This window comes from Lynx rufus, unplaced genomic scaffold, assembly GCF_022079265.1.
Source record: "Lynx rufus isolate CCGP_SWC_20201006 ecotype Redwood Valley unplaced genomic scaffold, mLynRuf1.p SCAF_7, whole genome shotgun sequence".
In the NCBI taxonomy this organism is placed as follows: Eukaryota; Metazoa; Chordata; class Mammalia; order Carnivora; family Felidae; genus Lynx; species Lynx rufus.
In genome coordinates this window covers 117,184,092-117,197,060 of record NW_025814889.1, presented here as the reverse complement: position 1 = coordinate 117,197,060, position 12,969 = coordinate 117,184,092, and the positions used below count along the sequence as shown (strand labels likewise).

General features: G+C 38.4%; 1 protein-coding gene across 1 annotated transcript in view; it reads left to right on the top strand.

Moving 5' to 3' along the window:
* The window catches only part of LTA4H (leukotriene A4 hydrolase), a 33,636-nt gene that overhangs the window by 10,081 nt on the left and 10,586 nt on the right, over positions 1–12,969 (top strand). The window contains exons 4-15 of the mRNA XM_047066000.1: positions 622–690; positions 2,324–2,428; positions 3,703–3,755; positions 5,636–5,708; positions 5,977–6,117; positions 6,902–6,925; positions 7,619–7,689; positions 8,373–8,484; positions 9,034–9,178; positions 10,267–10,370; positions 10,725–10,795; positions 12,906–12,960. Coding sequence (XP_046921956.1) covers positions 622–690; positions 2,324–2,428; positions 3,703–3,755; positions 5,636–5,708; positions 5,977–6,117; positions 6,902–6,925; positions 7,619–7,689; positions 8,373–8,484; positions 9,034–9,178; positions 10,267–10,370; positions 10,725–10,795; positions 12,906–12,960 — 1,023 coding nt within the window. The remainder of the gene's footprint in view (positions 1–621; positions 691–2,323; positions 2,429–3,702; positions 3,756–5,635; positions 5,709–5,976; positions 6,118–6,901; positions 6,926–7,618; positions 7,690–8,372; positions 8,485–9,033; positions 9,179–10,266; positions 10,371–10,724; positions 10,796–12,905; positions 12,961–12,969) is intronic.

Genomic DNA, 12,969 nt, shown 5'->3' with positions numbered 1-12,969 from the left:
TGAGGAAGACTGTTCTTTCTCCTTTTCATCTTCGTTTTTACTTTCCAAGTTTGCTGCAAAATTGAAATGTCAAGACTCTAGCGACATTCCCCAAGCTGTTTTCCTCAGAACACAGACGTCCCATGAGATGTTAATAACTGACCAGAGAAAAATAGTTCCCTGTCAAAAACAATTGTAAGAATTCAAACAGGTTTCTTTATTGTAGGTCTTTTCAGAGTCTTCAGGAGGCTATGTTCCAAAAGACTCATTAAGACAGGGATGTAGAATGCATGGTTTGCCATTTTATTTCACCAACGAGCCTTTTTTTCTCAGGGTCCCTAACAGCTTCTCACTGGGCACTACTGTTACTCTAAGTAGAGAGTAGGAAACAATGTTTAAGGTTGCTTCCTGCTTCAACTGAAATGTGACGATTGACCATACATTAAAATGGAAAATCAAACTTTTTTGTCCACAAGTCTGTTTTTGCTACTTCAATAGATCTGAGCAAGTGTGAGACATACTTTTAAAAAGAATGTGTCTAAGGACAGTGCTGCAATTTTAATGATTTCTTAATGACTTGATTTATAAGAAATGGGAATAGCTTTCTCTTTCTTCCCCTCCCCCCCCCCCCCCCCCCCCCAGGCCATCCACTGCAGAGCAATTCTTCCTTGCCAGGACACTCCTTCTGTGAAATCAACCTATAGTGCTGAGGTAAGTATCACAAATTATTAACTAAATTAAATGACTCATGTAAGTAAATGTGGTAGAAATGATAAGCAGAGAAAATAGTTGGATTTTTATAGTTAGTAATACTTTACTTAATTAAATTCTATATGAAATATGTACCAAACAAGCTGGGGTCCTCATTTTGCATCTCTCAAGATTTTATTTTTAAATAATCTCTACATCCAACATGGGGCTTAAATTTACAGCCCCGAGATCCAGTGTCTCATGCTCTACCGACTGAGCCAACCAGGTGCCCCTGCATCTCTCTTATAAATAAGTTCTTTTTCTTTAATTTTTTTTAATGTGTATTTATTTTTGAGAGCGAGAGAGGGAAGGGCAGAGAGACAGGGGAACACCGAGTCTGAAACAGGCTCCAGGCTCTGAGCTGTCAGCACAGAGCCCAACATGGGGCTCAGACCCATGAACCCATGAACCGTGAGATCATCACCTGAGATGAAGTCGATCGCTTAACCGACAGAGCCACTCAGGTGCCCCTGCCTCTCTCTTTTAAAGGCAGTTTTGAACATAAGTATAATAAAAGGAAATGGGTACTATTTTGATTGTAAAAGAAATTCAGAATAAAGGACCTCAAAGCAAGAACTTGGGGACAGTGTCTTTTAACTTTTAAAAATTAACATTTGCAGGATTAAAGGTTCTAGAAATGTGCTCTGTAGCCACGTAAACTTCTATCTAGGTATCCTAACAGGCATATATTGCAGATTTACTGAATACATTTCCGTCTTGTTCTTGTCATAGGTACTGCTAATCGTTTTTCAGAAAGGGCTATGATAATAAATACATACTAAATAAATAATAAGCGCTAAATAATATTAAATACATACATACATTCATACATACATACTAGCTCCCGGGCCAGACCTATTTGGACCAAGCAAATAGAATTGAGGACCAACCTGTCTTAACGGGGCCTTCTTGATTCTGAGATCATCCCACACCAAACCACACCTACTGTGTATAGGGCTATAGAACACTATATACTTGGAGGCAAAGAATCTCAGCTTCTAGACTCTCCTCTACCACTTAATAACTGCATGACCCGAGGCAAGTCTTATGACCTCACAACCTCAGTTGTCTCATCTGTATAACACATCACTGCCTAAATAGAGAGAGGAAGCAGAACCAAATTATTTCCCAAATGCTTTTCAGTGCTAGAATTATGGTTGTTGTAGCACTGGTTCTGGAGCTCCTGCTTCTGTATCTGCCCCAGAGATAGCTTTAAATACTGGGCCATGCAAGAAGAATATGAAAGTCTAGAACTTGGAATGGATGTTTCCTCCATCGTTAATACTGAGGGGATAGTCCTTGATTCCAGCAGTCCAGGCAGTTAGTAAGTAGCACAGCTAGAATTTTAAACTAGTTTCTACCTAATGCTTGTAATATGGATGGATGAATGGATAGATAGATACTTCACATTTGTTTTGAAAGAAGCCAGTTTTATGTATTGCTAGCTTTATTTATAAACCTGATATGTACAAACTTACCTGGCCAACAGTCTATTGCATAGTTAAGAAGGGGACAATACATTATTTTACATACAGAGTTTAAGATACATAGCATCTTTTATTTATAACTGGAAATGACTTCTCTTCTTGATTAGGTGTCTGTTCCTAAAGAATTGGTGGCACTTATGAGTGCCATTCGTGATGGAGAAGCACCTGACCCAGAAGACCCAAGCAGGAAAATCTATAGATTCAGCCAAAAAGTAAGTTCTTAGGTCTAAATTTTTGGTTTAATTGGTGGTGAACTACGAATAGCTTTTACCCATCCAGAGAGAAAATTACATTTGAAATATTTCAGAATTTAGGAAGCAGCTTCTTTTTTCTTCATTTCTTTTTCTTTTGTGCCTATAAAATGGTGTGTTCTACTTACAGAGTTGTACTAAAGAAAGGGGTTGCTGGATAAGCAAAGTGGGGAGCATGGCCTGATCCCATTTTCTCTTATCCCAGTTAGTAGCAGATTTTCTGTTATTTTAAGTTACACTTTTGCCCGCCTTGGTACCACAGTACAGGCATGTGGTTATTTAGTGTTTATAAATGGAAGGGCTATATTAGACCAAAAAAAAAAAAAAAAAAAAAAAGAAAAAAACCAACAACACTGTGTTACAATTCTTAAAGTTAAAATTCCTGTGTAATTTAAGCTGGTAATTTGACTTGCATCTTTGACCTTTGATGAATTGTGTGTGTGTGTTTATACATAGTGCTTTTAGTTTTTTTTTTTAATGTTTATTTATTTTTGAGAGAGACAGAGACAGAGCACGAGCAGGGGAGGGGCAGAGAGAGAGGGAGACACAGAATCCAAAGGAGGCTCCAGGCTCTGAGCTGTCAGCACAGAACCCAACACGGGACTTGAACCCATGAGCAATGAGATCATGACCTGAGCCAAAGTCTCACACTTAACCAACTGAGCCACCCAGGCGGCCCTGTGCATGTTTGTTTTTGTTTTTGTTTTTAATTGACCTCCTTCACAGTACATGTAATTGAGCCACAGCGGACAGTTTTGCTCCTACACCAGCATCTGGGATTCCAGGCTCCCAAACCTTCAGCATCCTCTTACTGCTGGATTCTTTTATATGTCTCTCAAATATACCAGGAGTGGTTTTAAAAAAGAAAGTAAAATATTGTTTTAGATCAAGGAAAACACTGAAAACTTAAGAGAAAAAGCACAGTTCCTTCTTACAGATTACTTTTTTGAGAAATGCTTGAAATAGACCTTGTGCAATAATGATTTTCACATTTCAGAATCTGTCCTTCCTAGTAAACTGAAAGAGAAATAGATGTTTTGAAATGTTTTACATCACAATTTTGAACTATTTGACCCCCTAAAAATGAGAACTGTGAAATTTGAAAAGCAATTTATTTACTTTTAAATATGAATTGTCTTACTCTATAACATTTTTAAGCACTAATTTGAGCATGTGTGTGGGTTGTTTTTTATTGTTTTTCGTTTTTTTTTGTTTTTTTTTTTCACTCCCTTTAGGTTCCGATCCCCTGCTACCTGATCGCTTTAGTTGTTGGAGCTTTAGAAAGCAGGTGAGCTTTCGAACAAATCTTGAGGTTTATGAAAAGGTTAAACTTTAGGCATCTTGAATCTCTGGCAGGATTAACTAATAGCTCATTTGTGCATTTCTCAAGATACCAAGCTGACAGCTCTGGAAAAATCAAATCTAATTATAAAATGTAAATAGCAACTAATTTTAAATTAAAGTCTTTACCAGTTGCCCTTCAGATTTTCCAAGTATTATAGAATGAGCATGCTCTTACCTTTTTTTTTTTTTTAATTTTTTAATGTTCATTTATTTTTGAGAGAGACAGAGACAGAGATAGAGCATGAGCAGGGGAAGGGCAGAGAGAGAGAAAGACACAGAATCCAAAGCAGGCTCCAGGCTCTGAGCTGTCAGCACAGAGCCCGACGCGGGGCTCGAACTCACAGACCACGAGATCATGACCTGAGCCAAAGTCGGACGCTCAACCGACTGAGCCACCCCGGCGCCCCCCACTTTTTTAAAAATGCGACTACTAGGCAATCGAAAATTAAATAGGCAGCTTATACTTGTGGCTCCCTTTAAATGTATTAGATAATGTGAGTTACATTTCTACTCAGTGTGGTCTAGAAACCAATAGCTTTGGCATCACCTGGGAGTTGGTTAGAAATGCAAATTCTTGGGCCCTATCCAGACCTACTAAATCAAAGTTTGCAGATGAACAAGCTTCCCAGATCATCTGTATGCACATTATGCAAGTTTGAGAAGCAACAACCTAGAATCCACTGCCTCTCTGGGACGGGACACCTAGGCAAAATCTTGTTGTTCGGGGTTTGGTGGTGCTACATAAAATTTTTAAGATGAAATATAGATGAAAAAAATATTTTTGAGTTCTAGCCCTATATAAATGATATATGTAGTTCCATTTGTTTCTTCCTTTTTAAAAAAAAATTTTTTTTTAATGTTTATTTTTTGAGAGAGAGAGACAGAGACAGAGGTACAGCGTGAATGGGGGAGGGGCAGAGAGAGAGAGGGAGACACAGAATCTGAAACAAGCTCCAGTTCCGAGCTGTCAACACAGAGCCTGACGCGGGGCCTGACCTCATGGACCATGAAATCGTGACCTGAGCCGAAGTCAGAAGCTTAACTGACCGAGTCACCCAGGTGTCCTTCTTTTTTTTAAAATTGTGGTTTAAAAAACCCCACAAAATTTACTATCTTAATCATTTTTACATGTACAGCTCAGTAGTCAGTAGTGTTCGGTATATCCACATTATTGTGAAACAGATTTTCAAAACTGTTTCATTTTGCAAAACTGAGACTCTATAGCCTTTAGAAAACAACTCCCATTTCTATTTCCCTCCACACCCTGGTAACTACCATTCTACTCTGTTTCTATGAATTTGACTACTTTAGATACCTCATGAGTGGAATCCTAGAGTATTCATTCTTTTGTAACTGGCTTGTTTTATTAGGCATAATGTCCTCAAGTTTCAGTCATGTTGCAGCATGTGACATGATTTCCTTGTTTTTCTACTTGTTTCTTCTTATATGAGTGTTCAACCTGTAAATGCATAACAAAGTTTACATCTGCCCCTGTTCTGGAATAACGTCTTACTGAGCCACGATTGGGTTTCTATAGCTGTGAGATTGTGGGAGGAAACTAGGTCCCCAAAGTTCTTACCAGAGCCAATCAAGGCACTTTATGTCTCAGTTTTCATTTGGCTTAGCCTGTGCCTCCTTCTAGAGCTGCATATACAACAGCAGGTTTGTATCTCAGAGAAGCCATTTAACCTCATCTCCTCCCCATAAGCACATGGTAAATCACACTAGTACTGCAAGGATTTGTGTATAGTACTTCAGCTCTTTCCTAGAACCAGGGAGGTAAGTTGTCTTGAATTTCACTTATTAAGCTTTTTAATTTTGCAGGAAGATTGGCCCAAGAACACTGGTTTGGTCTGAGAAAGAGCAGGTGGAAAAGTCTGCTTATGAATTTTCTGAGGTTGGTCATCTAGTTCCCCTTTTTAATAATTGTGGTAGACAGTAGATTTAAGGTTTTAAGGATGAAATGTTGTGGTGTTAAGTGATGTAGTAAGAGAATCAAATACACCTTATTTTATGTGAATTTGTAGTTGCTGCATTTTTTGTGCCAATATCATTTAAAATGAGCATCATTAACTCATAACCTTCATAGAAAGCAATATACACGTTTAAGAAATCCATCATTGTGATGACTAAGACATACAAATATATATGCATTAATTTTCCAGACTGAATCTATGCTTAAAATTGCAGAAGATCTGGGAGGACCGTATGTTTGGGGGCAGTATGACCTGTTAGTCCTGCCACCATCCTTCCCTTACGGTGGCATGGAAAATCCTTGCCTCACTTTTGTAACTCCTACTCTGCTGGTAAGTATAAATATTTCTTTCTTTGAAACTGAGTTCTCCCCAAACATAAAGCTAGACACGAAGAGCCTTAGACTCCTAATAATATGTTTTTTAAAAACATATTTTCTCTTATTTATGTAACTCCTCTTCCTTCCTGATTTTATTGCTTATTATGGCTATTTTCATCATCTTATTTTTCAAAAGAAAATAATTTGGCCCTTAGGGAGAAAAGAATATTATGTCCAAGGTGTGCGGGGACGTTGGGGGAGGGAAGGCTGTATAACAATAATCTGTTGATGAATGATGCAGCCAGACAGAGAAACTAGACCATTTACACTTGGTGTAGAGGTACTGGTACAACAAAATAAACAAAAGCTTACTTGACCGTGCATAGGGAAGGATTGGACCTACAGTATATAGCTATAGCTCATATGCCTTTGTAAGCTGCTTTAAATCACTACAGACTTTTCTTAAATGCACTGTGGGCAATAAGGAGAGAATAAGGTACATGAGGGAAATTAAGGCAGATATAAAAAATGGAAGTAGGAGACATGTTTCCCGAAAGTTAATCAGAGATAAGTATACTGGCCTTCCTGGTCCTGGAAAAATTCCTGAGATGAGGGAGGGAAAGCATTACGCTATTTTTTTAGTCCTGCATTTTTTGTTTAATTTTCTCTGTACATACCCTTTGGAGTGCCATGGTAGAAATACAGTGGACTACTGATACCACAATACATCCTGATGCAGGCAGCCTTCTAAATATAGTCTGTAATTTGAATACTAAGATAACTTTCTTCTTTTTTAGGCAGGAGACAAGTCACTCTCCAATGTAAGTTAAAATTTGTTATCAGGGTCTTACCCTCAAGAACTATTAAGTCAACTGATTTTTCTAAAATACCCATTGTATTATTACATTGAAGATATGGTTATAAAAGATAATTTGGGGATTGTTGTTACATTAACAGTTAGATTTAATAGATTTCATAACTTTATGGTCTGATGTTCATACATTTAAGAAATACGTCTTAATGGAGTGATATCTCCACTTAATATTTTCTAAATAGTTTTTTGTTTCTAATTTATTATTATTTTTTTAACATTTATTCATGTTTGAGAGACAGAGATAGTGCGCAAGCAGGGGAGGGGCAGAGAGAGAGAGAGAGGGAGACACAGAATCCAAAGCAGACTCCGGGCTCTGAGCTGTCAGTACAGAGCCTGACAACGGGGCTTGAACCCATGAGCTGTGAGATCATGACCTGAGCCGAAGTTGGATGCTTAACCAACTGAGCCACCCAGGCATCCCTGTTTCTAATTTTTTAAACTGTACTTTTGTCCTTGGCCAAATTATGATTCATATGCTGAACTAACTCCCTGAATATCTCAGCTGATGCTAAAAAAAAAAAAAAAAAAATTGAACATGGAATTAAAAGACCTAGAGTACCTACTTATGGAGTTTACATTAAAGTGATCCATTTCACTCCTAACCCCTTCCACTATTTACTATGAATCATTTCCATTTTAGGTTATTGCACATGAAATATCTCATAGTTGGACAGGAAATCTAGTGACCAACAAAACTTGGGACCACTTTTGGTAAGATTTTTTTATTATTTCTCTTTATTTTTTTTATTTTTTTTATTTAGAGAGAGAAAGATGCGGTGGGGGTGGAGGGCAGAGAAAGAGGGAGAGAGAATCCCAAGCAGACTCCATACTGTCAGCGCAGAGCCTGACATGAGGCTTGAACTCACGAACTGTGAGGTCGTGACCTAAGCTGAAACCAAGAGTCAGATGCTTAACCAACTGAGTCACTCAGGCACCCCTATTATTATTATTTCTTTATTGGTCCTTGTTATTAATTTCTTTCCTTACTTCCTGGCCCTCTGAATTGTTTTGTGGAAACATCTTGTTGTTCTTTGTTATCGTCTCTTTGATAGACAGTAAAAAAAAAATTCTGCAACACTTGTCACAATGTTAGGGAGAGTGGAGTATTCAGCTTATGCTTGTTATTTAGTTCCTGGTATGGTCACATTTTAATACACACGTCAAACAAGAACCAAGGCTTAATTTTCCCCTAGGCTATCGGCTGGGCTGGGCTTCCCATTGTTCTGAATGGAATGCAGAATAGCCACTTAGGCAATCTGCTTTGACTGTAGTGTTTGTGCTTTACAATGCTTTACTCTGGAAAAGCCAGAAGGAAATTTTTGTTCATTAAAATGCTCTTTCCTTTCGACTGTGTCACCGTTTTTATTTTATTTACAACAAAAAAATTTTTTCAGGTTAAACGAAGGACATACTGTGTACTTGGAACGCCACATTTGTGGACGACTGTTTGGTGAAAAGTTCAGACATTTTCATGCTCTGGGAGGATGGGGAGAACTACAGAATTCAGTAAGTGAGTCATGATGTGAAAAGCATTCATCCAAGGTTGTACAGGCATTCAAGTATAGTTTGTAAACTAACTTTACTAGGTAGCAACAAGAAAGCCATTTTTACAGGTGTGGAAAATTAAGCAGATCTAGTATAATATTCTATTGATACATGCTAATCATTATGCTGTGTAAGGTCATGTTCATGACCAGTAGGACCTCATTGGGTCTTTACAATTAATGTAGTCAGTTACTTAGTTTGAATTTTATTTGGTATATTTATGTCATTTTTCAGTGCTCCCTCCTAAAGGTTGAATTTGCTGACCAGGAATTGAAACATCTTTCTAGTTTTTTATAAGAATAAAACCCACTATTGGGCAGGAAATGTTATGGAACATGACACAAGTAGCCATTCCATTAATAGACTTCCAGAAATTTATGCTAACATACCCTACAATTTCTAGTCTCTCAGTTTAAGCTCTAGACTGTCCTACTAAAGTTATGCCTCTGGGCTTGCATGGTGGTAACCAGTCTTCATATTTGAACATTCATCGAATTCTGTGTCTTGCAGATAAAGACGTTTGGAGATACACATCCTTACACCAAACTTGTGGTTGATCTGACGAATGTGGACCCTGATGTAGCATATTCTTCAGTTCCCTATGAGAAGGGCTTTGCTTTACTCTTTTACCTTGAACAACTTCTTGGGGGCCCAGGCAAGTAGTTGGCACTTTCTGATTTTTTTTTTTTGAGAACAATTAAATCTTATTTAAAATTAAGTAAAATTGTGTTGCTTGTCTTTAAAGAAAACACATCAGTATTTTAAAAATTATGAAAATAGTATGTACTTATTGAAAAAAAATTATGTGGTACAGAAGTTTGTGAGAGTCCCTCAGCCCCTTTCCACTCCCCAGCTAACCACTGTTAGCCATTTGGTGTGCATGGCTCCAGATTCTTTTCTAAGTATAAATGAACAGACAAATATATTTTAATTATAGAAAATGGATCATATTGTGTATATATACATATATATATATATATATAAAATTTGTTCTACCATTTTTTTTTTAATTCAGCAGTGTTCCACAGACATCCTTCCATGTCAGAACATACAAATCTGTCTTAATGTTCTTTAATGCCACCATACTCGTTCATTACACAGATGTGCTGAGTTTATGTAACCTTCCCCTATCAATGGGTGTTGAGGTATTCTCCTTTGCTCATGGACTTTGAAGGCCCTTCTTCACCCATACGCATTCTGCCAGTCCCAAATTATTCTTCTCCTTTCGGGTCACACTGAGGCCATTGCTTTTAGAATTTGTGTTGTGGGTTCTATGTTTCTTTCTTTTTTTTTTAATATTTATTTATTTTTGAGAGAGAGAGAGAGCGTGCGCATAAGAGCGTGAGCAGGGGAGGGGCAGAGAGGGAGGAAGCAGGCTCTAGGCTCCGAGCCCCATGCGGGGCTCAAACTCACATCATGACCTGAGCTGAAGTCAGACACTTAACCGACTGAGCCACCCAGGCGCCCCCTATGTTTCTTCATTGTATCTTCCTCTTAATTGTAATTAGGATTTCTCTTCTCCCTTCCACTAAATTACATTTATTTTTCAAGGCCCAGCTTAAGTCCTACCTCCTTTTTTGAACATTCTTTCACCACTGGAGCCCTTACTGGTTTTGCTATTCTCTGAAAATTCTCTGTTCTCTATGGTTAATAGTACTACACTAAGGACCCCCAAAATATTAGTTACCTTTCCATTAATCAACTTCTCGTTTTCTCTTTTCTTTTTATTTTTTTAACTCTTAGAGGTTTTCCTAGGATTTCTAAAAGCTTATGTTGAGAAGTTTTCCTACAAGAGCATAACCACTGATGACTGGAAGGATTTCCTGTATTCCCACTTTAAAGATAAGGTTGGCTTTTAAAAACTTCCTTATTTTTCATGCCCAATATATCTTCATCTAATGGCTATTTGTTAGGCTGATTTGAATTACTTAATAGTAGTACTGGTCTAGAATGTAAGATTGAACCTTTCATTGTATTTTTTCCTATTTAAAATGTGATCTCAACAACATGAACTAATGTGTATATATTTCAGAGAGATCTGCAATAGCATGTTTCAGAAATGCATTATAATTTTCTTATTTTAGTTATGTCAGTATAGACAAAATTACAGATTTGAGGACCTAAAAGTCTGTTTTAGATTCTTTTTGTTTCCAATGGAAAAGCCTATTCTGTAGTAAACTGGGTGCCCTTCCTGTTCGCAGGTTGATATTCTCAATCAAGTTGATTGGAATGCCTGGCTGTACTCTCCTGGAATGCCTCCTGTAAAACCCAAGTCAGTACTTACCTGTTAATGCTTTCCTTCTCATTCTCCTAAATCCTCAAGCTCCTCCAAGATACTGGGGAGGGTTTTATGACTTCCTTAAGCTGTAACTAGTTAGCGAGTAGACTTCATAGGTGTTTGAACCTTAACCCTGAGGTCAAAAGAATCATTTCCGTGATATAAATCAATGAATTGCAAGTAATTACGAAATGCCTCCTTTTAGCTGAAGGTTGGTGATACAGAGAAGAGTACGATATTTCCCTTTCCTTCAAAACCTTTGTAATGAGAAATAACTTGTATAAGTATTATGTTAATCGTTACAACAGTGTTATAAGTTGTCATCCCATTTCCAGAGAAGACACATTAGGCTTAGCTAGGTAAAATGTCTTCCCTAAGTTTGCACAGTAGGTAGTAAGAGTTGAGATTCAAACCCTGGCAGTCTTTACTCCCCAGTATACTGTTGTTGTTCTTGTTGTTTGTTGTTTTCTAAGTTTGTTTATTTAGGGAGAGAGTGCACATGAGTGGGGGAGGGACAGAGAAAATCCTGACCCAGGGCTCGAGCCCACAAACCGTGAGACCATGACCTGAGCCAAAGTCAGACACTGAGCCATCCAGGTGCCACTCCAGGGTGCTGTCTTTTAAACTAAATACGCTCCTGAGATCAGAGACCTGAACTGAGGTTGTTCACTACTATTAGCCCTTCCCGCCACATGGCGTAGTCTTGACCCGGGTAATTACAGTCTCAGCTCAAGAACCACTTGCTCAAAGGAACATTCCTTGACCTCTATGACCAGGTCAAGTCCCCGTATAGGGTTTTCTGGTGCTGTGTATGGCCTCTTCATTGTTGTTACCACAGTATTCATTTTAAATTGGTTTGTGTGATTACCAAAGTCTTTCTCCTTCCCTACACAGAAGCACCATGCAAGCAAGGCTCATATCTGGTTTTGCTCACTACTGTTCTTAGGACCTTGCCATAAGTAAGGGTTGCTTCTCCTCCTGCCATAAGTAAGGGCTAATTCTTACAAGGTTCTTTTTGTGACACAGAGAAGGAAGTTTCAGGGCACAAGAAAGAGATAAGCAGAGGTTTTGTACTGTCCTTTTGTTCCTTAGAAATCAGTGCTAAGAAATATTCTAGCTGAAGGTGATTTACTGCCTGAGCAGTTTACTGCCTCTGATCCCCTTTGGTTTTGGGGACAAACAAGAGGCTTTCCCTGCAGTCCACACCCTGACTACTTTATGGAGATTGACTGGCAGCTGCTTCAAAGGAGCTCCCTGCTTTAACCCAATTGTAATTTCCCCTAGGGCACAAACTCTCTTTAAGCAGGTTCAATGGTAACTTCTAATCAAAACTTATTTAATTTAGACCCTCAGGGGCAAGTTCCCTACTGTTCTCTCATGGAAACATTTCACAGCAAGCAAGCATGATTTATGGACAAATAGGGATGTTTTGCAAGAATTTTGCACACATTTTACAGTCTCTTCCATCGTTGCAAAACATGTGGTTTATCTTCTAAGTTGAGAACTCACAAATTTTAATGCAGTTTGCTTTGCTTTACAATCAGAGTTTATTTCCACTTTCTTCTGAGAAGAAATAAAATCATCACATTGTTTCGGAGTCTCCCAAAGGTCTCCTGGGACACCGTTATTTCCCCGGTGTCTAGAACAGTGCCTGTCACGTAGGCACTCGCAGATTTGTGGCATGATTAGATAGCTGGAACAACAGAATGTAAAATCCACGAAAGCAGCGTGTTGTCACATTGTCATGAACACCTAGAACTGTGCCTGCCATACAGCAAACACTAGATCTGCCCAACTGAGTCCCAGCTCCTTCAGCACACGCTACTGAAGCATCTGTCTTTGCGGAGATGTTGGGGTGTTCTCTCTGAAGGATAGTCAGGTGCTTCACTAATTTGGTATCCACGTGGATTTCCAGGTTCTTAGATGATGCCAGAATATTTAAGTCAGGTAGAAGATTTCCTGTTTCCATCACTCTGGTGTTCCTGATCTTTATTTAAAAAGAACTTTGAAAGTTAAGTGCGTTCTGTAGTTTCAACGTCGCATTTATGGAAGAGCATGTACATCTTTATGAAATTTAATCTCCAGTATTTTTTCATCTTTGCAGCTATGATATGACTCTGACAAATGCTTGCATTGCCTTAAGTCAGCGGTGGATGGCGGTGAGTACT